This window comes from Megalops cyprinoides, chromosome 24 (genome assembly GCF_013368585.1).
Source record: "Megalops cyprinoides isolate fMegCyp1 chromosome 24, fMegCyp1.pri, whole genome shotgun sequence".
Classification (NCBI taxonomy): domain Eukaryota; kingdom Metazoa; phylum Chordata; class Actinopteri; order Elopiformes; family Megalopidae; genus Megalops; species Megalops cyprinoides.
Genome location: NC_050606.1, coordinates 5,062,632 through 5,090,583, shown reverse-complemented (window position 1 = coordinate 5,090,583; position 27,952 = coordinate 5,062,632). Strand labels below are relative to the sequence as shown.

Sequence of the window (27,952 nt, the reverse complement as noted above, 5' to 3'; positions counted from 1 at the left end):
AAGGCTCAAGTGTAGAAAGTAACATTTAACTGATAAAAACAATTCTCTGGGACAGAAAAAATGATAGTCGTTAGTCATTATTTATGCAAATATTATCTTATTTTTGAAGGCTTACATGGCAGTAATACTGACCACATTCTCAATTAATTGTCGATTGTCTGTTAATCTCAAAGGCGCAATCCCTGATAATATAATCACGACTCTGTAAAATTACCTGCATTGAAGGACAATGTAATACTAAATGAATGTTGTATTTGAAAGTTCTTTTATGGCAATGCCTACCACTTCTATTACAGAAGAATTGACTCAAAGGTTTAATTTATGATGAAATTTGTAAACAGAGTGGCTTGACCTAGAAGACCTCCTATGATGTCATCAGTGGAAATAAACACTACCAGATGAACGACTGAGATTAGTTTGAGACCCTGACTTAAACGAGTGAGCGAAAGACCAGATTCAAGCAAAGTGAACACGTAATATTCTCATCATGTGTTGCATTACGTCAGTTTATCACGCTTTACTTCCAACAAGTAGCACCCCCCTCCGCATTTCCAGTAGAAAAGTTCTAGGCAGTACAGCCAATAAAACTGACAGCTTTTACACAGGGGTGTAACAGCATCGAAGGGTACCAGTTACTGTCACATAAACGTACTTTTTAAAAACCTTATTGCTGCCTTTTACTACCGCTTGACTTTGTTTTCAAGGTTTCCGAATTTCAAAGGGGAACTTTAGCGCCCTCTGTTGGAAGCGAACGGAGCGGTCGCCTGGACGTGATCACGTGAGTGTGACAGCGAAAGAGGCAGAAGCGGCGATGTAGCAGCGAGTCTCTCCGCGGCACTGACGGACTGGAATTACAGTACCGTTTCTTGCTGAGGGACACCGTCATGGCGGGGCATTAAGTGAGGGAGAACAAAATTACACAGTGCGATCCTCCCTTAGTCTTTCTTTCCGCTGGGGTCCTGTCGTGCCCGTATGCGCTGCTGGTGTGCGGATAAAGGACAGTGTTGAGAGACCGCGCTGAAAAAAGACGCAAAAAGAGGGTTAGCTTAGTAAATTTAAAGCAGAATGGCGGATCGAGATACATTACCCCTTCCTCTGGAGGTGAGAGCTAGATTAGCCGAGCTGGAACTGGAGTTATCAGAAGGTAAGCAATACAAAAATTTCATCACAACCCTATTACTCTTTAATTAGATGGTATTTTTTTTTTTACCTCTCGCCCGGACGACGTACCATAAATGAACGCTTGAATGCCCGATTTCCCTCAGCACCAGATGAGAACGCAATAATTATTCCCAGACCTGCAGCAAATTCATGATGTATCCGTTTGCGATACATATTTGTTTTGCAACATTGTTTGTTGCCGTCTATACCGTCCGGTTGTTTACAACTAATGTTAAAACTGGCAACATTTTCCTTGACCTTGAAATTAGTGTTTGAAGACGTTCGCTTCATTATTCATAGGAATTCGTAGACCAACGGCTGCTTGTACAGACGGATGGGGTAACTGTTATGCAGGATAACGTTGTGGAATGTGTGCCTATACATTAAACAGTCAGAGAAGGTTTGACAATGTAATTGCATTTGATGTTGTGTTTGCGGGTGCCTTCTTGTGCCATTTCTTGCTATGCTAGCGAAGTACATCGTGTCGACTTAACAGAAATCCTAGCCTTTTCGTTTCATGAATGCCAAGTTAACCGCGCACAAATACTGGGAACTGCTGTGAGAGGGGAAAAAGCTGCAGTGTCGAATCTGATTTCGCCTTTTTTTGTTTTAAACGGTACATACAACAGTAAAACAGGCGTGAATGCTTTCAGTTTGGTCGTATTTTTTTTTTAATCAAGTCGGCTTGTTTTTAATCAGCGCATTAAGTATTTTGTTTGGACCGCCAATATTTTGATTCATTTTTTTCCCTCATGTGGAGGCGTATGGAATTGTCCGTTGTTTATGTGGAGAACTCAGCCATTTAAGGCAAAAAGTGCCTTTGCATGGTTAGTTACCGTACGAACACTTACGCATTGAGCAATCTTTTGCAGTGCTTTGGTAATTTCAGTATCTTTTCGGTATCAGTATACCAATGTGTTCGGTAGTGAGTCGACTCGCAGCTAGCATATTTTCTCATTCTGTTCTGTCATCATTGCTCAGTCTGTTTTGTAATTATTATTTTTTAAAATGTCAAGCATTATAAACCCCCGAAAGGACTGTGGTCGTTCGGCAGCCACACGCTTTACTTTTCTATGCCTTCATACTTTTCGCTGTCCGGTTTTGGTTGATGCTGCGTTCTCTTTGTGTGCGCGGAGTATAGTCTCCGGTCACATCGAGTCGGCGTCGGTTGAAGACGTGAACCCTGAGATACATTTGAAATCGGTGACGGTTTGTTTTCTTTTAGGGGTAGTCTGTGAAAAGCTATCGACCCGAAACAAGAAATTATACACATCTGTCTTTGAACGATAGAGAGCAGAAGTTGACATGTACACCCCTCCCCTGCAAAAATGTATTTACTGACCTACATTTAACAGTTTCACCACTGGATTCAGTGAGGTAGCAACGTGAGATTCATTGGCAAAGGTTTATTTTGACACGGTTATGGGAATGTCTTCAAATGAAAACGAAAACAGCAGCAAAACAAAGAAAGAAGGAAACCGACAGAAACAAAACAATGGCTGGGATTAGGCCTCAGATCATTAGGTTATATACCTTGTGATACAATTATCTGTTTGTCTAAAAGATGCTCTTACTCTTAAAAGTTGCTGCAGACCATTTACAGAGCTTGAAATCTAGTCATGCTTGAACTGAAGCACTTGGCCAATGGTAGAGCACTGTCTCCATTGGTATTCAAACCTTTTAGGTATCTTAGTTCTATTCATATGTGTAAATCTTTCGTATAGACTCAAAGTGAGGAACTTTAAAACTATGGAACATTATCTCTAGGAAGTTCCAGAAATTCCAGAATAATCCAGAATAGTCAGGTGTTTAATGCTAAAACTGTACATACAAATGCTGCTTTACTGCGGTTCATTCATACAGATCTAGGCCTCATACAAGTGGAGTCATTTGACAGATAAAAGTGATTGTTGTGGCTCTGAACTGTAGGGATATGTCTTCTTTTTCTACTGTTTGTTGAGCAGCATATTCCTGAACATGTAGTGCTCTATAGTCAGCACCAGTGATGTCAATATGCTGTCTGTATTTGGCAGACTCACACTGACTACTGTTACATTGAAATGTATGAGAGCCGCTGAGGCTATAGTGGTTCTATGAGGTCCAAGTGTCTGATATTTATTGTTTTTAGGCTGCAGCTGATAAAAATCAGTATTTGACTTTCGGCATATGTTTTACCAGAACAGCGCCACACAAATCAAGTCCTGGAAAACAATAACAAGACAAGCACAGTTCCAAGGACTGCAAGTACTGTGATTGACCCCCTTATCACTGCATTTTCGCCATCTAGTGGTCACACGAAGGCACTGTAATTGCTTTTGGGGAGCCACTGTCTTAGTCAGTGAAAGACATGCCTGTTCCCAGGGCTACCTGGCTACAGCTGAGAAAAAAGTAAAGCACAACCTTGTGCACACAAATCCTTTTACTGTAATCATATGTGTCTGATCACATGATCGTTAATTACCTCGAAACATGCTTTAATCTCCTCATTGAGGCGCCACATGTTGAGTTCTCCCATCTGCCCATCACTGAGACACGGGCAGTGCTGGCCTCGTGCTCCTCTGAGCAAACGCACTGACCTCTCTGTGCAGGGTGATGTGTGTCTGTGCACAGTGCTGAAATCAGAACGGCACAAATGGAGCAGGACCCCCCCATTTCCTACACGTGCACTGTTAACGCACCCCTGGTTGGGCTGTTACCGCCCCATCTCAGACGTAACATGAATTACATTACATCACATTATTGTCATTTAGCAGATGCTCTTATCCAGAGCGACTTACGTATGTTACAATTTTTTATATGTTGTCCATTTATACAGCTGAGGCAATTCTGTGTGAAGTAACTTGCCCAAGGGTACAGCAGCAGTGCCCCAGCGTGGAAACAAACTGGCAACCTTTTGGTTGCAAGTCCTGCTCCGTACCATTGTGCTGCCCTGCTGCACTTTGTGTGTTCACTGCTGTGCTCATGTGTAAACTTTCCTTTTGAGCCTGTCTTTGTGGCAGGTTCCCCTTGTATGAGACACAGGGTTAACTGCTAGTATAGTTAGGCCAAAGTCTGCAAAAAAAGGCATCATCAATGAGTCTGTCTTGTGAATCAAACGATCTGTCTTAATTATCGCTAGATCACGGCACAGCTCATCACACATTCACATAAAAACGCCAGCTGAACCTCTGCCAGGTTTTATGCGCTGTTTCAGGATGCTTGCTAATTGGATTTTTTTTTTCCTGTTTGTCTATTGTAGTCTTGTGAAGTTGAGAGTTATGAAAAACTACTGGTACAATGGGTTTTTGTCAAGGCCAGTTCTTCCCTTAAAAGAGCGTCATTCCCCTGGCCTCTGGAAACTTGTCTGTCATTATGTGAATTGCTGTCATGTGTATCATTTAGCTGTCATTCTGCCTCTCACACCAGTATTTTCTTTTTATGTTCATGAAACTGCCACCTGCTTGCTTGAGAGTTGCAGGATTCTTTCCTGATTCGCAAATGGTCCAAAGGAACTGTTAGCATACTACGTGTAACATGTTGCGGTATGCCTGGTGTTAACTGTAGCAGAGATCCTGATTGCAAATAAATAAATAAATAGCATGTTTACATACAGAAATAGTAAAGAGTTATTCACTGCTTAAGATTCCAGCTACCCTGTGAAATATAGATGGATAAGTGATTTGTCTGAGTCTTTCACTCCATTGAAGAAAAAAATATCAGTTGTCCATTGTCTTAAAGTGAAGAGTTGCGTGAAGGAATGGATCCTTGAAAGAATTTTGGATCAGGAATTGAGGGTTCGGGGGTGAGGAATTCCTGACACTCTGTAGCATGTTGTAATTCAGGCCTCACTTAATCACATCTGGGCTTAATCTAACACATCCTCAAAGCCTCGAGGCATCTGTGGAAACTGAAAGCTTTCATTTTAGAGGGGGCTAAATGTAGCCTCAACCCCTCTTCCCCACAATGCAGTTATTCAAACTGATTATGTGTATTGGTACATAGTGTTTTGGTACATAGTGTGTTTGCTCTGTGCATGATTTGAAGGCATCTTGAAATGTTTGCATCTTGCAGTGTTGGTTTAAAGGCCTCCTGAAGCACCCGATTGTCCATGGAATGGGTTTGGTATGGAATTCTCAGGCTAACTGCCTTATTGATTATCAGTCAGTTTTTATGAAAGACCATTGATGCATTGGTACTTTATTTAACATTAGTAAACTTCATGCATTATATACAGTTTTATATCTTTCTTTGTATGTCTTTGTATACCTTTCTTTGTGTGTATATATAAAATATAATATAGACATACAGTAAAATTGGAATAAATGATGAAGAAATTGGAAAGCGGATTAGACCGTAGCTACAGGTGGATGTGAGTCTCACAGGCCTGCCCTCTGATTGGAGAAAGCAGTCTTTGACTGGTGTCATATTAAACAGTGCGGATGGTGCTGAGTTTTTGTGTTTCTTGGAAAAGCTTCTTAAAGCGGCATCTCACTGAAAAAAAAAAAAAAACTGCAAGATCAGTGCTCAAGCTGGATGCAGCCATACATAAATTAGCTAATGCAGAACTGTTAGGTTCAGATAAGGTGTTACTGGTTTTGATGGAGCCTGGTGTGGAGGTGGCACATCAAGCATGACAATGTGGAAGCTGTGCCGATCATTATGTTTACACAAGTTATGTTTACATTAACATTTTATTCATTGGCAGAAACAAAATATCACATATTTTTGGTGCCTCTTAAACAATTGATGGTTGTGATCTACGATTCATCCTCATTTCCATTGACTTCACAGGCAGGATGGAGATGCTACATGTACAGTACATTACATTACATTCGTCTACATTATATTACATTGTATTGTAATGTAAATGAATGTAATGTAATGTCAGCCTTGCTGACGTTTCCACAGTTGTGGCATTAACTATCATCACTTGACTTGTTTTTGCTGTCTGCCGGCTCCAGCAGTCTGCTGTCAAAATTAAGGACTGCATACAGTCAAGACCTACTTGTACATTAAGAAAGTGATTTGTTTCTATCCCAATAGTTTCCATAATTACTCATATTTATATATAATTCAGACTGACCAAGCTTGTCTCCATATTAAATGTTTAATGAATTCCATCAGTGACATTTAGTGAAATATGTTGCCATTGCAGTCAGAATAGTTTAAAATAATCAGCCAGCCCTGTCTCCTTGCCATCACCTTTCCTCTTTGGAGTTGCACACTTTTTGTAATTGGTCTGGAAACAAGATGGATCTGACCTTTGGGGAGTGTCTCGCAGTGTCACTGAAACTCTCATTTGTTGGTCTGTAACAGTCATTAGAAGTGTTTAGACTTCCAAATGCATCAGCAAATCGGCCCCCAAATGCTTTTCTGTCCTTCGATCCTTGAAAAGCCCTCCGCCTGACACACACACACACACACACACACACACACACACACACACAGACACGCAGACACGCAGACACACAGACACACACACACACACACACACACACACACACACACACACACACACACACACACACAGGCACATACCAGCACACATGCAGATCTGACACACACGCCTGCCTGGCATGCCTGGTTGTGAAGTCCAGTTTCACGCATGTTTCCGATGTGTGTCCTGGCTCTGAAGCACACTGAACAATCGGCTCCCACTTGGAAAAGAGGCATCGTGGTGTTCTAAGCCCTTGCCATTACCTTTGGAGTGGCAGTTGCCATAGCAATTCCTTTTTTTTTTTTTCTTTTTGCACTTTCTCTGACGATGACTGGGTGTGTCTTGAGAGCTATGACAGTACTTCTTAGATGGCAGGTCAAGAGTCACACAGAGAAGAGGTTTCCCCAGCTCTCCCTGGAGAATGGATCGGCACGTTGCTCACTCCAGAAAATGTCAGGCGAGGTCAAGGGGCATTGTGCTATTCTGCCTAATTTAGTAGGCCTAATTTAGGAGCTGATAAGTATAGGAACAGCTCTGGAAGGTTTACTCACTGTCTGAGAGAGCCGTTTTCACATTCAGTCTGTTTTGTGTTACATCTTCATCGTTATGCTTTTCTTTATGTGTTTTTTGCCGAATCTCTGGGAGAAACGTGTTCCTTTGATGGCCTTGGCAGGAGACCTGAAGTATGAGTGTTTAGTAAGACACTTACAGTTCTCCTTTTGTAAATGTTTATCCCTTAAGGTTCTTTTGATCGACTCTGGCTAATAATTAACATATTGATGTGTTTATGAATGAGGTCCTCTGAAAGATTGGTGACATAGCACCGATCCGGGGGTGGGGGGGGGGGGCGTGCTAGGGCAAACAACGGCTCCCCATTGATTTTGCACTCTGCCTTTTTATGGACTCATTCAGCTACATGTCGTATGGTTTCAGTTACATTTCATGTAAGTCACCTGAAAGCAAAGAGGAAGGGGATTACATAGAGAAAGTAGGCTAGTCTTTCAATATAAATAAAAAAAAAATGCTTTTTCAATTTCCCATTTGATCGTAATGTTTTTTCCTGTCTGTGGACCATTTTAAGTTGTGGTTGTGTATGTATGGTTGCATTGTTTAAAATCAAATGAAGAATACCTCATCGTTATTATTTTGCACCTTGGTAGCTAGAGGATGGGGGGAGGGTCCTTTCAATAAAATTATAGAACTGTCAAATGTTTCTGGCTGTTGCCAGCGTTTACCAACCCTCAGGCAGTGTGGAGAGATACTTTATGTACATCACAAATCTAATACATAAAAGCGAAATCACCTGAGAGCTGTGGAATTTGTAGGAGCACCGTTAAACAAGCAGTTACCTGGCTGCTAGTTGTGCTCTCCACTGATGCCTTTCCCTGTGGTATATATTTGCGTGTAGAGTACGGTGTAGTGTGTGGAGCTACCACACTCTGGTTTAGGTCAGTTGACCGTTGACAATCAGATCAGTTTGATTGGCTCGGAGTGTTGAGTCATCCAAAGCATGTGGTAAGTCTGGCCGTAATGTGATTCTTCTGTTTCTAAGCAAGGTGGCGCATTTCTTTGGTCAAGATTATTTGATTATTTGATTATTTGAGTCTTGCCAGCCAGCTTCAGAGGTGCGAGTCCATTTCGAGACTGAGACTAGCGAAAGACGAAGACTCGGGCCGGCGTGATGCTTCCTTTGACATGAATCCATTTTGCGCGCATGCTGCACACACACATCTTGCGTCTTTCTCTCACCGCTCTGGCTGAAATTCTGGTGAGATGCCAGAAAAGTGAAATGCCAGTTTGCTGGTTGACATCTCAGCCCTCGCATTTGTTGTGTACTCTGCTGGTAGAGAGGAAATTAATATTTATGTGGTTTCCTCCAAATATTTGCTACAGGCACAAGCATGGGGGCTGATGACTAACATGTGGATCGCCTGTGAGGTGGAATTTTCACTCGGGGGGTTATGGCTGCTCCCCAAATCTGCCAGGGCCTTGGTATTATGAAACCACATCAGGGGTGTGGGGGGGGGGGGGGGTGCAACAGCGGGTCACATCGACTCTTTATCATCGCGAGATCAAATCGATATTGGCGTTTGCGCATCTCAAAGTCTACTTAATACCGTCTCATCCGGTTCAATACTGATGAGTCTTGTGCAGTTAAATCACAGCCGTACGGTATGTGGTACTTGGGTATATACCTCTGTCTGCTTGGATAAATTGCACAGAATCAAAGAGCAAACCCTGATTACTCCAATTGCTGTACCCCTGTCATGCCACCTGTATATTTTTTTTTTGTTTGTCTTCTTTTTTTACATCAGGGAGTTAGTGTGAGTTGTGGGTTTTTTTTTTTAATATTTTGTCTCTTCATGAGGGCTGAAGTTCAGAAATTTGACCCTGAGATGAAGTGAAAGGCAGGAAGTTCTGCCATATTTACTTTTGCGTACAGGTGTTGTGTCTGCCTGGGAACATCAGATGATGAAAGCCTGTGAAAGGTCACTCACAGCAGGACAGGTAAAACTGGCATCTGAGCATAACAGAGAAGGAAAGGAAAAAAAATTCAAATATGTATATTGTAGCACCACGTACTACTTCTAAGCTATTAAAACACTTGCTTTTAGCTTTAAAGGTAATGCCAGTGCCCATTAGCGCCTTTTTTATTTGCACTTGCTTTTCTGTTAATCTGCTGTTAATGATTTACCTGCGGATCGAACCGCACTCTGACGCCTATTTCTTTATTGTTTATTTGCTCAGCAGATTATCTTGTTCAGATGCTCGCATTGGCTTCCATTTAACACCTTATCCATTTATTAACCAGATTTTTCTGCCCAGGTAGATGAAGCAGAGCACCTTTGCTTAAGGGTGCAATACAGCATACCACCTGGGATGTGACCCTGATTAGAGGGGCTGCTTCCCTCAGCGCTGTAATGTTTCGCAAGGTCCTTAACTCAGAGTGGCTCTGATCGTCTGGCGATGTGGTCCGCGCTGCCGCGGCTTGTCAGGGCCTGCCTAGAGATAATCCCGTCTCCGGCACCGAGAGGTTCAGCAGCCCTGGCTCATCCGTCGGGCCCTTGGTCCCATCTGTCCCGGGAACAGCTTGTAAATGTACGCACGGCCACGGCTTCCAGAGGGGGTGATGTCATTCTTGGACCGGTCAGGGCGACCGTGGCGGAAAGTGTTTCTTAAAGATTGCATCATTATGCCAAACTGGGAGACGGGGGGGGGGGGGGGGGGGGGGGGGTTTCGTTTGCAGCTCCCTCTTAAGCTCTCGTGATGCGAACTCGTTTACTGAAGTCGGTGTGTGAGAAACTGTTTGGCTACCCTGGCTGTGAAAACAGATGCCTGCGGTACTGATGCCCGTTTCGTGTGATGATGTCTGAGTGCCACTTAATTCCTGAAACAGACTGAAGAAACAGATCTGTACTGAAGAATTTCACTCCCCCCCCCACTTTTCATGCAGTTGTATTTTTCTGTACACTGCCTTACAGTAACAGGAGCAGCACATTTCAGTTATGTCAGATCAAGGCAATGTCTGGTCCAGTACTTAATCTAAATCTAATTAGTAATCTAAATCTAAATGGGTACTGAAAAAGACAAATGTTGTTGTTGATAAGAGAAAATGCTTAAAAAAAAGCTAAAATGTTTGGGACACAATTTATCATGCTGAATATTGACTGAAAAGAATGAGCATTTCATGGCTGTAATGTAAAATGTCAATTTTAATACTACCACCTAAATAACATTGATGACTTCCGCAGTTTAGTGCCGAACTCACCGGATCCTTGATATTCCTAAAAAGCTATGGTGTTCTAGTCTAAACAATGCAACATGTCTTTTTTTTTGGTTTGTTTTTCCTTCTAAACACCTTAAGATCCTCACTGAAGTGTCTCATGTGGTGTGTTTGAGGAGAGCTTGTTGCCCGGTAACATTGCCAAGATCAGATAAACAGGTGCACCCTGGGAAGTGTTGATGCCTGTGGAAGGGGGCGGGGCTAGTGTAGGGAAGGGAGGCGTAATCGTCCCGTAAGAGGTACTGACAAAGTGGGCATTGATGAGCACGTCGGCGTGTGTAACAAGCAGGCAGATGAATTAGACAGCCCCTGATTTTTAGTGCTCAAGTACACAATGGTTAAATGTTAATCAAAAACTTAAACTAAACTCCAAGAAATACAAACAAACGTACTGTAAGCTTTAAAGTGAAATATAGCATTTTAAGAGCATAAATGTGTTTATGTATTCCCTTTGTAATCATTTGTGATAAATGTTTATTTCACAGTGTAACACATTAGAAATATTTATTACACTATTTCAAATCAAGCGTGTAGTCACATTGAATATCAGCGGCGTTTGCCTAATGCGACTTGCCAAAGGAAACAGTCTCTGTAAGTCTCTGGTCTCTCCGTAAATGCCAGAATCTCAGTTAACAGCAAGCAATATCCTATGCATCCAAAAACAGCCGTTGCCAAATTAAAACACGTCTGTGAAGTGTCAAACATCCACGGAGCAGTTTGAAGTAACAGTTCAAAGCGGCATCCACCGCGGCAGAAACTGAAGACGTCAATGTGCCTAATAAAAATGGACTGATTGAAAACGGGAGAAAAAACTGGTTATGTGCAGTCTTGCTAGGGGCAAACTTTACTGAGAGTCCTGCCAAAATCGTCTTAACTGGACTGCATCACAATAGATGCTGTCCCGACTAGCAAACCGTGCACATAACAGATTCTTATTGGCTGACAGCGAGGGGAGGGGTGTCAGCTTCTGAGGCCTGATGGCTGGAAGGCAGTTCAAGTGAAAATGGTGTCATCATCACAGAGCTCAAATAACAACAAAAAAAAACACAAAAACGGAACGTTCAATGCAGACATGCGATTCTAGATACCATTGCTAACTTACAGGTCATTTCACTTTTATAATATTAGGTAAAATTGAGAATTAGGAAGTGTCCAGTGAATCACACACATTCTATATCACTGTTACACTGTTATTGCGAGGTTCAGAAGTGCTTTTCATATTGTTGTCAATGTTTGTTAAACATTATTTATTTGACCTTCTCTTAAAAATTGGTGTTTATATGTGTACATGGAACCCATGAGCATGTTGGGTTCATTCACATAAACATTCTTCAGTACAATGTGAAGTTGTAATAATGGATAATGTGTAATTTGTGGAAGTTTGCCTGGATAAGGAAGTCTGCCAACCAGATAAAATAAATAAAATGTCAATCACACTGCCGGGGGGGGGGGGGTAAGACTGTAAGGTTAGATACAGATAACAACCAAAATGAAAGCTATCACCAGTGGACTGTACAGGAAAGACATTTTTACACATTGTACAGGACAGACACTGATGCTGTGACAGACCCATGTTTCATTAATGAGCAGTTGATTTGATTTGAATGCACAAGATCAACTAGCAGGTCAGCTGCATTCCAGATTCAGTATGTCCTTTCGGTCTTGAATCGCAGAATCGTCATGGTTACGCAGCCGTGCTAATTAGATGCCAGGAGAATATAGGAGCTGAAGACTATGATCGTGCACATTATATTGCAGTGTGCTTTTGATGAGATAAATACAGGGACTTGGCACAGATAACTACTCTGAATTATATTGCTGTAGTGTGTATTGATTAATTAATTGGAAGTGCAGTTGGCAGTATGTATTTTAGTGTTAGCACTTGTCTGGAGTAATTGGATCAGCAGTTGATTTTATTGTGACCTGATTTTCCTGGCTCTGTTGTTATTTGCTAGTTACCGACTCCCTGGACGAGCGTTGATTAGAATAACAGAACTTGTGCCTTATATGGTTGCAACCTGTGTAACTGCCGCCACTGTACCCAGCTAAACCGAATCTCACTTCATAATTGTTTTAGCCAACTGTTGTTTCTGTTACCCGAGAGAACAATATGTCCGGGTCAGAGTAGCGCGCGACAGCTTCATTACAAAGGGGTGATCACACGGAGGGTTTGCCCATTCGTCTTTCCCAGAGAGCAGCAGCCTGAGCAGCACAGTAGCACAGGTCATCCCTTTAACTAACAGCACCTTATTAAATTGGGTTAGAAATGAATGAGGCGCTGTTCTCAGGGTGATTGATTGAAGCCTGAAATCGTGGCGGTGCTGGTACAGTACTGTAGATCTTTGTACCAGGAGGCCTCTCTCTCTCTCTCTCTCCCACATCCTGGCTATTGATCCTCTTCTTTTTCAGATTTCGGTTTTGTTTTTCTATCAGACTCGTGATCTCTTGTCTCTCGCTGGCTTTCTGTCCTCATTAGGAGAGAGAGTCAGAATTATTTAGCATGTCTTGATGCCATTATCCTGTACGCAAGCCTTCTGTTAACATTTTCACTGCCACGGATGAGCGGTATTTTCAGCATGGCTCTTGGGGGATCTTCTTTTCCATGCTTTGTTGATTCTTGCCCTACTTTTGTGGTGCAGAATGCAGATTTGAAGTGAACACATGACAATGACGTAGGAACCACTTGGGTTGGTTTTATAATCTGCCCCCTGTATTACCGCCAGTACTTTTCCTTAAGAAACAGTCACACATTTTTAAAATATCGTTGACATACATGTAAATATGATTTCAAATTTGTAGCCTGTGTGTGTGTGTTGCCATATGTATATCTTGTGCCTGTCGCATGTACTTTCAAAGAACTTAGTGATACAAACATTAGGAAGGAATCTGTAAAGCCAATACAACAGCAACAACAAAACATCATATGCCACATTTCACCTCTTCACCTTGTTTTTTTCCTGACTTGGCGTTCTTTCATAACTCTGATTTAAGGACCCTCGCACAAAGGCAGAAAAAAAGAAAGAAATTCCTGTTTGTAGATACTATCCACGTGGATTACAGCGGAACGATCATCTCCTCTAAGGTCACAAGACATCATCTGTAAAAACTCAGTCAAGTGATGGGTTCCATCTGTTCCTCAAACAAAGCCATTCGCTCGCCTTTATCCTGCGAATCTGTTGAAAGTGGCTTTCATCCTTGGAGACGCTCGCAAACGGTTTCAGAAAGCACTCAGCCTCAGACAAAGCCTGAAGAAGAAGGAAAAAAAAAGTTGAGATTTGCACAGTACAGTAAAAAATGTAAAATGCATGCTGTTGGAGTGGGGACAGAGATGGCCTCTCTTAGCTGTGTGTGTGTTTGTGTGTGTGTGTATTGTGCGTGTGCATGTGTGTGTGCGTGTGTGAGTGCGTGTGTGCATGTGCATATGCGTATATGTATGTTTGTGTGGGTGTGTGTGTGTGTGCGCGTGTGTGCATGTGCATATGCGTGTGTGTGTGTGTGTGTGTGTGTGTGTGTGTGTTTGTGTGTGTGTGTGTGCGTGTGTGTGCATGTGTGTGCGCGTGTGTGTGCGCGTGTGTGTGCGCGTGTGTGTGTGCGCGTGTGTGTGTGTGCGTGTGTGTGTGTGTGTGTGTGTGTGCGCGTGCGCGTGAGTGTGTGTGTGTGTGTGTGTGTGTGTGTGTGATAAACGAGGCATACCACAGATGGGAACGGCTGCCGTGAAAGTGTGCTGGTAAATTAGTGTGAGGGTGGCCCTTTTTGAGCTCTCTAATGTTTCCATTAAAACCCCATTGCCCTGGAATGGGAAGGCTGTTACAGCCCCTTTTCCAGGAATGCAAATTGCCGCATAATTGATTGCGCTGTTTCACTCCTTAATAGATTTATGACAGTGAGTGAAAGGGAGAGGCAGGTCATGTCGCGCGAGTTCCGTTTTGTGGGCCTCTTCTACGATCCGAGTAAGATGTGAAAGACAGCGACTTTCAAGAGAAACTCTCGAGGGCTCTTATTAGGAGATGTGCTAAAGGTCGGGGGTGGGGGGGATATTGTCGCGAGCAACTCCGAGACCCAAGCCAAAAGCGAGGAACGTCATTTTACTGTGTGTTTATTTTCAAAAAAAAGTGTTCGTTACAGACCCGGCCTGACTTTGTCGGTTGAGAGGCGGGCAGCGGGCCAGGCTGCTGCGTTCGGAGCCGCGAGTTTACAGTATGCCAGATGGCATCTTTACATATGTAAATAGTGCTGCCTGTAGGAAAATAAAAGTCTCGCAGTTGCGGAGGCTGCGTTGGAGCAGCCAGGTGCTGCTCCTCCATGGCTGTTCGGGCTCCGGGCTGCTTTCATCCCAGCCTGGCTCTGTGATCACCTCCTCGGCTTCTCTCTGCCATTATGCCCCGGCTAAGCCCTTCCATTTAGTTTTTCTTTTTCGTTACCTTTTAATTGATGTTTCTGTTTTTCCCGCTCTCAGTCTCCGCTCCCTTCGATCAGAAGGTGCTGAGTCCAGTCATAGGTGATACCCGCTTCATAAATGGTTCCTCCAGAGAGGGGGAGCGTAGAAACTCAGAAAGTCTCCGTTCGTAGGCCTAAAGTCATTTATGTGCACGGCGGAGGATAATGTCGTCTGATTAAACTGCACACATGGCCAAGCAAAGTGTCATCTTTCAAGTGACTTGTTCATAACCAAAATTACAATAACAGATTTTTCAAATGGAGGAGAGTACAGACTAAGCCTGGTAAAAAGACCAGAGGTTTTACTTTTTACGTGCTTACAGTGTCTTCTGTTATTCTATTCAATGTCATTTCAGTTAAATTGGGGAGGTGCAGTCTGTACCCCGATTTTCTTAGCATGAAATTTCACAGCATATAGCTCTCAGGCTAGCTGTCTTATTGTGTATGATGAACCCTGCCGTAGGGATTATGCTGTGGCATGTAATTGCAGCCAGACTGGGCCACATCCTAGCTCCTTCACAGGAAGTATAGTTCAGCTGTGCTGAGAGTATTGCATTTCACCTGTACAATACTGACTAATGAAAAGAACATTTATCAGCACAGCAGTTGAGAGCTGACAATTATGTAAGGTGCTAATTTACCTGACTGTAATTTCCGCTGGTGAAAACATGTCTTTGTTTTCTGAGTGTCTAGTTTAAAATGAACAATCTTCTAATTTGGCACCTTTCCGTAACCTTGTCCCTAGGTTTTGAAACACTGAAGAAACAAAAAAAAAAACAAAATTGTACTGTATTTGTTCACCAGGCTTAAGAAAGTTGTCCGGTCCTGCCGTTGTACATGAAAGTCTGCTGGCGATTCTGTTTAGATCCAGTCACTTGGCAGCGTGACATCAGACCGCTGATCTCTGCACTCCTCATTCTAATCTTACTAGCGTCGTCCCTGAAGAACAGGTGTGTCATTGAGTGCGACAGGAACAGGATTTGTCTGAAAGCGTTGCTGTTGTGTGCAAATAAATGAGGGTTTTCTGCTCAGAAGCACTTTAAACGCCTGACATTCACTGCAGTTCATAGGTGAAGTGCTATTTTCGTGCCCAGCGTTTACTTTTAAAGTGTTCCATAAAGGGGCATAAATGTCTTTTATGCAGGGGAGAAAGGCCGTAAAGACACAGCTTGTGCTGTGAAAATGTTCACTCTTTACTCTGCTTGAGGAAAGTAATCATGGCCCTTAGTATGACCATGGCATGTTCTAGCGGGCTTAGTTTGAGTTTGATGTGTCTTGAACTTAAAGTAGTGTAGGTTTTTATGCTTTAAATGATGAAATGATCTTGTAAAGACTGCAGCACACTGATGGATATTGAAGTCGTGGTGATGTATGTATAGATTTATATGCAGTTTATGTCCTGCTGTATGCAAATGAGGGCAGTGTTGTGGCACACTGGTAAGGAGCAGGGCTGGTAACTGAAAGATTGCGGATTTGATTCGGTTCAAGGTACTGAACCCACAGTTGCCTCAGTAAATATCCAGCTCTGTAGATGGATGAAACTGTAACCTATGTAAGTCACTCTGGATAAGAGTGTCTGAAAAATGACAATAATGTAACGTAATCCACGCCCTTTTTATGTGTGTCTGCACACCTGTGCATATACCTTACGTTATTCAGTCATTTTTAGCAATAAGCTATTTCTTAAAAAAAAAAAACAAACATGTTTTGGTTTCTGTGAAACACACAGTATGTTTGTGGTTAACAGCTGTGTCTGCTGTGGTGAAAAGTAAGCATACCTGCCTCAGCAATAAATAAATTGCATGTCAAGTTATCTGGAGTCTTATCAGAAGTCATACAAGTGCTATGGAGCAAAAGCTCCTGGCCAGGTGTTTGGTTGAGTGAAGGTGACCCCCCCCCCTTAACCTCCCCCCACCCCCCATGGGTAGTATCAGGGCAGTGTGATGGAATAGCCCACAAGTACATCCCTGGTAGTCTTCACTTTATTTTTAACATGCTGCTCATTAGTTAGTATTTATGTGTATTAGCGATGAAACATAGTTAGTGCTCATGGCTGGTTTGGAGGTGCTTAACTAGACTAGTTTTGTGGGAAACTAGTTTTGTGGGAAGTTTACTGTCAGATGGAAAGTCAGTAGTGATGGTAATGGCCTGATGTAGCTGTTTGACTCTGCTCACCCAAAAACATAGACTGCCTATGTAAAGTTGCGGCTATCTTGAGGAAAGGGGATTTGTATTTGTTGTAAAGCAGAGTGAATTGTGGGAAAGTTCAAATGCGGTGCGCTTAATGGGAAGCATTACGGTACCAGCTGAAAGAAACTGTCACAATCAAAAACTAACAAGCTTTTCTTAAACCAAATTGCTAACGAGATGAAAATAATTGGTGTCGCCGCACCGCTACTTTGAGCTCGGGCCTACTGAGTGAGCCAGCAACACGAGGAATTCAGACATCTTTCAGCCTCACAGTGGGGAGTCCTGTTTGCGATCTCAGAGGATATATTGAATCTACATTTCCCGAGGGCAGACACATTCACTCACATATTTTATTGGTTTTAAGGTGGTGTTCATCACAGTTTATACAGTTAACCCATGAAATACTGACTGTGTCATTAATAGACCTTTTCAGAGCTTGAGGATTACGTCATGCGCGTAGATGAAACCGAAAATGAGAAGAAAATGACTGCGTGGTGGTTTCAGTGTAAAACTACAAAGTAGCTTGGAGATGGATAGCTTTGCTGTAGTCGTATTCTTTTCTCTGGCTGTTTTTACCATCGCAGCACATTGGAAGAGAGCGGAACAGATGTTCCGTGCTTACAATAGGATGCAGGCTCATTTGGTCAGGAGTTCATGCCACATGGAGCTGGATGGTTGCTGTGCAGGAAGGGCACTGGGTTGCTCGGCTGTGTCACCGCCAGTTGCTGTTTTAAGGGGAGGCGATGACGGCATCCTTTAAATACCACAAATGCATCATTTCACACAGCCCCAGTTCAAAAGTAAATCCTACATCCCTCAGTTCAAAAGTCTACAAAGTTCATTTTCACCCTCTGCTGGTCTCGGTTTTGCTCCTGAAACTTCAGAATAATTTCCCACATGAGTTACATCCACCCTCTTTATCAGTCTGTGTGTCTCTGTGTCGCATATCAGAGCCTGGGAGCCTCTGGAATATTTATGATTGGTAGATTCAGTCGTCATGGGAACTGTAGCGTGACACCTCCGGTTTTCAGCTTATCACGCTGCTATATGTGAACGCAGTGTGGAAATTAGAGCCTGATTACTTTTATATTCACAGTTTTATGTTGCCCACTAGAAAAAGATTCCTCACAGAATAGATTAAATTCTTATTTTAGGACATTACTGAACACAAGAGGAGCTTCTCGACAGAAGCTGTGTGCCCTCTTAATTTGCGGAAATGATGTTTTTCAGTAAATGCAGATCTTTTTCGGTTTAAAATGTGGTAATGCAAATTTGTGCTCACAGTATGTTATTGAAAGAGATTTAGGGGAGAAGTTGTAGTAGGGTGGCGTGTTTTTCTTGTGAACTATTTTGTAAGGAATTTGACAGCGAAAGTTCAAGGGTCATTTAATTGCTAAGACATTGTGCATCATTTAAATTAATCTGGGCTGCATATCCTCAAGTTATCATATTGAAGGACAGTCTTCCATTCAAGCCATTTTCTAAGTCTTGATTCCTTTTAGCTGCTGTTATGATTCTAGTTGATTTTCCATCATTGTTGCATAGGAACAGCCCATTGTTCAGTTCTTGGAATGTACAGAGAGAGAGAATGCCGATGTCAGATCTCTTCCCTTCTCTTCAGACTGTGATGGCGTGATGGTGCCGTGGACACACTCTTTCAGTGAGGTAACTGGGAACCATTCAGATGTTTCAGTCATTATAACCAATACCAATAGCACAATGTTTTAAAGTATAACTAATGTTTTCAAGATGATTTTTTTTTAGGATCTGCGGTACACAATTATCAAGTCACCTTTGATCCCCTTTGGAACACCTCTTAGCAACACCTTGATCCGACCAAAAGGTGATCCCCGTAGCGACACCTCTGTATCTAGATTTGTGATTAAAAAAAAAAAAGAAAAACTCTTTTGGTGTTTGAAAAACGAGCCCCATTTAGACGTTTTGGTTTCTTGTCGTCCCAGTAGGCCCAGCCACCTTCAGAAGCGCTTGTCATATTCATCCTACCTCAAGGACGCAGCTGTTTTCCAAACAGCTCGGAGTGTTGATGTAGACACAGTGCTCAGAAGTGCGGACCCGGGTCCAGGAGCTGCTGGGCGACGCTTATAACTTCTAAGCAAGTGCGTCTCTTTGGTCTCCCCCCCCCCCGCCACTGGCAGGCTTTCTCCCGCTCTGCTAAATTCAGCACCAGTCATTTCGGCCATATTTCTGCCTTATTGGCTCCAGTATTCCTTAGACATACCTCTGAGATATTCTCTCTTTAATCCGGCCTCTTCTGGGGAATATTTTACAGGCTAAATCCGTTCATTGTACTCACTTCCTAAAGAGTGTGCTTTAGAATCTCAGATGTGTTTGCTTGTGTCAAGCTGTGTAAATATTTGATTTTATAATTTGAAAATGAAAGCCTGTGTATGCATTTCATGTGACTATATATAGTTACATATGGCATAAAGTAAAATTTCAAAAGTGCAAAGACTGATTGCTGACAATCAGGGCTTGAAGAAACTATTGAAAATAGGCTTTAGATTTGGTGTAGGCATAACCTGTCACAGAACCAAGCAACGCAGCTCTGAATTTTCCTGCCAGACTTGAAGTGGGTGGAGCCTAAATGTCAGTTATTACTCAGCTCATGAAACAATAAAGTGCCTGTTCTGTGCCCCTGATTATCACATTATTCATTGACTCAGATCTGACAGATGTAATGTGTGCTGCAAAGCTAGCGAGGCCTGTGTAGGAAGCTTTGCCTTTGTGTTAATTACTCCACCTTTTTACCGCTAACAATGTTCAGGCTCACGCACCGTATGTGACTTGTCTCTTGTTCCAAACGTTGCCCCAGACTGAGTTTTTGTCTCCAATGTGACGGTGTGACAGAGACTGCTTTTTTGGACTGCGAGTCTCCATGATCTCTGAGTTCCAGCTTGAGGCCCGGTGACACCTTATGGCTACCCTTCTGTTTGGACAGAGCGGTTGCAGGGCCGAGCAGGGGAGGCTGCAGGCAGCCTGCTCACTGTTACCCTGAGCGGCTGTAATAACGGCCCTGCAGAAAGCAGAGAGAAACATGGCCGACCGACATTAACCAAAGGGTTCTCAAGGCTTAAAATTTGCTAGCCGAGTCTTTGTGTATCAAACCAAATGTGATGCAGAGGAACCCGGTCACGGAAGAGCACCTGTTGACACACAGTGTGACACACAAGATAAACAACGGAAAACCAATTATTTTTGCATTTATATTCAGCAAACCACAAATGAGGAGGCCCCCTTTTCACAACTACCTTCGGGTTTCACTCATCAATTAAGCCCAATGAGTGAAGCTGGAAGCACTACTGTACAGCATATATACTGTAGATACAGGAAGCTTGTTTTAATCGCTGTGATGAGTGCATCAGCATATTTAAGACTGATCATCTTAGATGGCTTAGTCTGCGATGACTCAGCTGCGCTGATTTAGATGTAACGCTTTTTTTTTTGTTTTTTGGACGGCTAAGATGTCAGCGTTCCTTTATTTTAAGCCTTTGGAGGAGACAAAAGGAAGCACTGTGAGACAGTTCAATGCACTGCATCTGCTACCCTTCTTTGTCTTGTCTTTCAAGTGACACTCCGCATACATCTAGCGCTTTTGTTTGTATCCCCTTTTGAAAAAAAGAGAAGGGGAGAGAGAGGGGAGGAAAAAAAAAATCGAAAATGTTTGGCTGTGAGCAAAGTCCATGAAATGAATCACGTCTCTGTTGAAAGCCTTCTGGAGAAACCCAGTGCTGTGTGGTTCCCTCCCTTTATGTATCAGCTGTCAGATTTGCATGTTGGCCTCGGTATGGTAGAGAGGGCCTCACTGGAGTGATAGTGTGGGTCTTGTGTCCGCCCTTGGAAGAGCGCGTTTTACACGGGATACCAGCGTCTGATGCTCCTGAGGTCCTGCTATAATAACCGCACACTTAAACAGCCATGGCTGGCAGGCGTGGCATGAAGCTCTGTGGCCATTGAGACCCAACGAACCCAGAACGCGCGATGAAATCTTAATCAGTCGACAGCTGAGATTATTTTTAGCCCTTCTGATCACGTGACCTTTTTGCAGCCATCCAGTAAAGGGCCCTTTAATGTGCTTTTGTGCTTATTGTGTTTGGAGGCTGAAGGTCTCCGCATAATGGCTCTGTAATATCACCCACTTGGCTATTGTGCCCGCACACACAACTCACTCAGATTGCAACCCATTATGCAGAATGTCTCCAATGACCACGCTTCATTCAGACACCCCCACCCTCCCAACCAGCCCTAATTCATGTGATGAGGGGGGTGGCTTGAGTCATCTGAAAAACGCTCTGCCTCCTGTTAGCACGTCCTCTCGTTTTTTTGCCATCGCGATTTCTTCTGGTTTTTGTGAATAGCTGGAACTGAATCGCTTTGTGCACAATGCCGCAGAAACAGAAATGAAATTCTCGCATCAGGCTGTTGAATTTTCCTTTGTTTTCTCGCGTTAGTTTCCTGGTGCATGACTTTTGGTTGAGAATTCCAGAGTAGAATCGTGATTGTGAAAATTCTATTTCAGTTCAATTTCAACTGAAAAATGAGCAGTCAGCGTTCCGGCAGAATAGCTGTACTGAGGCAGTGTAAAGGTCTTCTCTAAAACACTGCTCTTGCAAAATGGGTATGCTTGATTACCATACATAGAAATGAACAGAGGAATGGGGATACATATAACAGGTGAAGATGGAAGAATCCCATCTACTCTAGCCTCCTGTGCAGAGACGGACTCTACATACATAATCTCATCTTAAGACAGATGGGTTATGTGGAAATCACATGTCCATTTTTCTTCATGCTAGACGTCTTGAGCTCTCAGGGTGGTGTAATATACTGAAAGCTTTTGTTACCGTGATTATAGACTGGTCATAGACTGCTCCTTGACTACTGCCATAAGAATTGATAGCATCCAGCTGACCCCCAGATCGGCGCCCCTTTAATTCATTCCCAGCCGGACAGAGACCTCCTATTCTCCAATAGGTCAGAGGTCAGAGGTTAAAACCTGATGAAATGCTCGTTATTGTTCTCAGTAACTCTGACCCCGTGCCTTGGTTCTCTCTGTGGTGCGGGAGGTCAGAGCGGACCTATGAGATCATGGTTGAAAGGTGAGTGAGTGTATGGTCTGTGTCCTCCACATTTGCATCCACATATTGTTCTTGCCTGTATGTAGGTTTAGTAAATGTCCCATGTCACAGTATTTAGCTCTGCTTTAATAACAACAAGAAAATAAAATTGAGCTATGTCACAGTTTCATAATATGTGTGAACTCAATGAATATTCAAGCAGTCTATAGCGTTTATAGGTTAAAACTAGCACTAAGTGCCAGGAAAAACATTTAGGGAAATGTTGGGAAAAAAAAAAGATAGAAGAGGCTTGTGAATTGAAAGAGTCCAATGAGGGGTTAATTGTAGTTGTGTAAAATTTTGGAGAGTGTTGTCACAGAACCCATATCTAGGAGGTGATTAAAGGTGGTATGAGACTGTGCTTTTGTACGTTGATGGGCAGTTCATGCCTCTCACTGTGAAGGAGAGCTGTAATATTGTAATTCAGAGAGGAACAGATGGAGGAGATGGTATACCAGAACCGCATGGTTTGGGGCAGTGTAAGAGGAAAAGAGAGTGAAGGTCATGTGGAAAACACAGCAGTTAGCAAGCGAGTTCTGTTTCACTATAAGCCTGAATCTTGAGGTGAGTTTTGCAGAGAGTTTGAGGAGAGTCAAACAGCCAATGAAAGGAGAGAAGCAAGGAAGAGAGACCAGCCAATCGGCATCCTGAGCTGAGGAGCACAGAAAGCGTTAGAGGAAAGGGTCCAATGTTTTCCTCGCCTCTTCTGAGAAGAGAATAAGGGGCAATTATGAGGTAAACTATGAGTGTCGTTGGTGTCAGGTTCCCCCACACGGGTCGGTATGCGTGAGTGAAAGGTTTTCTGGCGGGAGCTGGGGGGGGGGGGGGGGGGGCTTCCAAACAGCGCAAAGCAGAGCAAGAAGAATAGGGTTTGGAGGCTCATAGGTTCTCAGGAAACTGCAGGTTCGCCCCAGTGAAACCTGAGGTTAAATAAATAGGAAGAACAGACACCTGGTTTCCCGAGTGACATCATGCTCGTGGTTATGCTTGCATCAGGCAGGAAACGCTTGTGGTTTCATAACAACTGCAACTGTCTTTTCATGTGGTTCAGAAGTCTTGCCTTTTTTTTCCCTTTTATAGCTAATAAGGTATTTTTCTTTGAAACTGGTGTAAGTGTTCTTCAGCTTGGGCAGAGTAACACACTAAAACCTGAAGCCCGTAGGGGCTGTTTTTTTTCTGGAAGTTATTTTTAGATCAGTGCTAAATTCTTTCTGTATCCTGTCTTTCATACTCCATGTGTAGGTATGTGAAAGCAAGGTATGGATGTCCTAAAACGGCCGGATGTGTATGTTTGTGTTACAGGCCTTATGGGAGAGCTACCCAAGAAAACAAAGAAATAGACAGTCTCAGTTTGTGTGTGTGCGTGTGCACGCGTGTGCATGTATAGGTGTGTGTGTGCGCACGTGCGCGTGTGTGTGTGTGTGTGTGTGTGTGTATATACATACGTGTGTGTGTGTGTGTGTGTGCGCACGCGCGCGTGTCTGTGTATAGGTGTGCGTGTGTATAGGTGTGCGTGCATGTGTGTGCGTGCGTGCGTGTGTGTGCGTGTCTCTGTGTGCGCAGAGCGGAGCAGGGAGCCAGATGGGGGCTGTGTCACATGTGATGGGAGGCGCAGCTGGAAGGCAGCCTCTGCGCTCGGCCGCGTGCGTTTCCTGCAGACGCAGCGAGGAATGCGGCCATGTGCATCCCTCTGCGCCGCTCCCGTACCCATGAGCCTTTGCTGCTCCCGCCCAATCACTCCATCACTCCGGTCCCGCTGCCACAAACAGCCACTCAACAGTACTGATTGATTTCTCTCTCCTCCCTCATTTGTGCAAATCGCTTTGGAAGGAGGAGAGACAGAAGACCAAAAACATCAGTGCCTTACAGTGATTTCAGGTACATATGGGCTGTAATGCTGTAATGCTGTAATGCTGTAATGGTTAACAGGCAGACATACTGATTGATGAGGTTAAACACTTCTGGTCATACACTGTGTGAAATATGACAAATATTCAGTCAACATAGGATAAGCAAACTTTTTTCTGTAGAGGGTATGGATGTATTTACCAAGGATTTTTTCCCTTGCAACACTATTACTAGCTAGAAAAATTAATTTTGTAATATTTTCTACATTTGTGCAATAACTTGAATGTGTCAAAAGTTTTCAAGCAAACCTTGCTGTGCCTTTTGTGTCTTTTTTCCACTTGACAGTTCACGGCAGTATTGTGATGATGAAACTAAATAATGTATAAATACTGGAGTTTGTCCATGAAGGCCTTGATTTGGTTTTGAGACATAGCCCAGAGAGAATTCCCTCACCAGAAACAATCAAATGAACTGCAGGTGAATAGGCTAAAAGATGCTCCAGTGGTTTTGTCCAGGAGAGAGGAGAGTAATAAGCAATTTGTTACCCCCCCCCCCCCCCCCCCCCCAAACCCCAGTAAATTTAATTTTCAGATTTCGTATACTTAAAAGAGTCTGAAACTCTCACCTTTCAAGCAGGCATCAAATTCCAACTCTGCTTAAAGTCCTGGATATAGCCTGGTACATTAAAAGAGTCTTAAGAGTGGATGAGTATGGAAGTTGCATGTTTTTATAAACAGTGTGGCTGATATGCACAATCTGTTTATGTTGCTGTTGTACCCTCAATAACTGGAAACTTTATAGTATCAACTCCTTCCCCCGTTGGTGCTCTCCCTGATCTGCTATGCAGGAACACTCAGTACAAAATCGAGAAAAAAAATCATTCCATGCAGAGAGAGGGGGGGGGGGGGGAAACAGTTGGCAGTTAGTCTGTTTTCAATTTTATATTTCCAGGCTGGGAAGAGTGTGGGTTTGTCTTTTGGATGCAGCACGTGTTGTTAGACGTTAGTGGTCGTGGAGTTTTTCGGTCCGTGTTTTTTTTTTTTCTTTCCTGAGCGTACTGCCATAAGGAAGGGGAAGGAACGAGTCGAACTCTGACGGTCAGTGACAGATGCCTGGACCCGTCTCTCCGCTCTCCGTCCAGAGGAATGTCACTGTGGAGCCGCTGGCCTTTGGACACATAATGGGGTCTCATTCCTACTTTGTGGCGATCACGGGGCTCGAAACAGAAACGGTTCTCATAAATATAGAAAAAGGGCGAGTAATGAATTTCTGCCAAAATGTAATGAGCTCTTCTGGAGGCTGCGCTGTTCATTTAATTATTCAGTTAAATCTGCCGGGGGCTTATGCAAAGTCCATGGGCGCATTAACGGTATAAATGACAATGTGGCCTATTCATAGCTATTGTGGACGGTCCTTTTTGAAATATCAGAGGATGGCATAGTTATGAAGTATAATTGTCCAGCCCAAAGGAATTAATACGTACTGTTTTTTTTTTTTTTGTTCTGATTTTCAACTTTGTGTCATACGCAAATTGTCATCAGGTGTTACGGTGCATACGCTTACCGTATAATGGTGTCTAAAATTCATGCCCTGTCTATAGTGAAATAGCTTTTTTAATTATTGAATTTAAAAGGACAATGGCCTATATTATTTTTTGCCATTGCAAATTGCAAAATTTAATCATATGAGCTTATATCAGTGGTCAAGGTAATGCTACAGTGTGAAGGTTATGAATATTTCCGCTTTGATAACTTCAGTTCATTTTGAGAATGGATTAAAATCCAATTAATGCCTCGACACCAAGAGTCCACTCTCCGTTTTTGATTTTGTGTCCTTTTATTCCTATAAAGTGTAGTGTTTAGACCATGCCTCTGTGTCTCCTTGAGTGCTGGATTTTATCAGTTAATCAATAACTTCCATGAATGCTTGTTTTTCTCAGCTGTTCATTGTTAGCAGTACTGGCCTGCTGCTGCCTATTTGTGCAGCAGAGCTTTTGCACAGGGTTACTTGCATGTTGTAGCTTATATCCTCACATAGATAGTACCCATTTGTACCGCTGCTTACGTATTGAAGCAATGCAGAGATATGCTGGGGGGCACAACGGTACAACAACTGACAGCAGAAACCACAGCCAGGTCTGCCTCCTCAGCTGCTAAGCTATGCAGAGAAAAGCATTGTGGTTTTTGGCGTAGATGTGGGAGTAGTTACCTGAATGCTGTTTTTTTTTTTTTGTTTTGTTTTGTTTATCAGTGCGGTCATGGCTCTTGTGTGTTGGAACGGGGTTGACGTGCTGAGCGCTGCGCATTATCAGCTGTGGTTTCAGCAGGCCTGGGTCACACCCCTTCATGAAATCATTACTTTTTTCCCCTCCTTCCTGCCTTTCACAGATAATGTCTGTTTCTGTTCTGTTCTGTTTCTTCTCATCACAGTATTACTGTAAGTGGTGACCTCTGTCATGATCACTAGCTCTGTAAGGCATGAGCAAAAATACTGTGTACAAATATGCAGCTGAGTGGGGCACACCATGACATGCTTCAGTTCTGATGCTGAGTGCTCTCAAAACAAACCTAATGCTTTATACGAACGCAGAGAAATGGCTATCCGGTGAATTTCATCGTTGAGAGGATACCACTTTGAAGAAGGATGTATGTAATGAATTGCTCCTCTCCACACTTTTGAAACTGTAATATCAGATCCTGCCTGTCAGTATCCAGTTCAGACGAACACATTGTAAAGTTTAGTCCCCTATTCAGTCTAGCGTGTCTGTTTCTTACAGTTGATGTATACGTTATGAATGTAGGCCAGTTTCAGGGGCCCAGATGTCTGGGTCTGGGTCTGGGTCACACTTTGGCTGGGTAATATCCTGGCATTTATTAAAATAGATATTGAAATAAGACTGCATATTTTCACATCAAAAAGAATGCCTGTTAATGGTGTGTCTTAACTGTTTGGAATGTGTCGTTCTGTCTTCTGGCATTGTTTGATATTTTTTCTGTCTTTGGAAGAAATTGAATGCACGCATGTTTATAGAGACAGTATATTTATGAGGGCATTTATTCCACAGTAAATGGCATCATACTCCCACTGATACATTGCTCAGTTGCCATGGCCTGGATTGGTGATGTAGAATAGAGCAGAGCTGGCAGTGGGTCTCTCATTCCCTTAGCTTCACGCTGTGAGAACCAGGCCTGCCATCTAAACACAGGAAGTCTCAGGCCGGCCTCTTCAGCATGTCTTCTGGGGCACCAGAGCTAGACCTCCCAGAACTCACAGGCTGAATGTAGTGGTATGCCCTTGGTAGACAGGAAATAGAGGGCTCCTAGGCAGAAGAAGAACATTACCTAGTGTTTTCTTTATAGGTTGTGTGTGGTAAATTTTTTTTTTTTGAGGGGAGGGCCAGTGTAATACTCTCTGCGGTGACAGTGTAACATGGTGTTAAGGAGCAGGGCTCATAACTGAAAGGTTGCTGGTTTGATTCCACACTGGAGCACTGCTGCTGTACCCTTGGGCAAGGCACTTAACCCAAAATTGCCTCAGCAAATGTCCAGGTATATAAATGGATAACATGTAAAAATTGAAACCTATGGACGTCATTGTAACCTAAGAGCATCTGCTAAATGATGATGTAATGTAGTGTAATGAAACCCCGTTTGAGTGGTGAATACTGTACTGCGTTGAAGCTGCTTTTGAAGAATGTGTGCTGTTATGATCACCAATACAGATGGTAGTGTTCTGCTGACAGGGATCATTCAGTGCATCATCAGTGACATTTAAAATCAGCTAAAACTGCTTGATGTCAGATGTAGATATTTGTCATGGGACCTCCTCAAAGCATATGCTGTAAACAAGAATACATCTGGCCTATGCGTTATATTTAATTGTGTATCATCCTTTGCTCGCTGGCTTAATTAGTGTTCTTGCCAGTTATTGTGGGTCTTGTTGCAAAACCGTGCTTATTAGCAGTCCGTTAAAGTGTGATAA

General features: G+C 43.0%; 1 protein-coding gene across 6 annotated transcripts in view; it reads left to right on the top strand.

Annotated features, from left to right (window-relative positions):
* Window positions 1-843: 843 nt before the first annotated feature.
* Window positions 844-27,952, top strand: part of LOC118771431 (disco-interacting protein 2 homolog C) — a 154,835-nt gene continuing 127,726 nt past the window's right edge. For all 6 annotated transcript variants that reach the window (XM_036519427.1, XM_036519426.1, XM_036519424.1 and 3 more), the window contains exon 1: window positions 844-1,144. In XM_036519427.1, coding sequence (XP_036375320.1) covers window positions 1,066-1,144 — 79 coding nt within the window. In that variant the 5' untranslated portion in view covers window positions 844-1,065. The remainder of the gene's footprint in view (window positions 1,145-27,952) is intronic.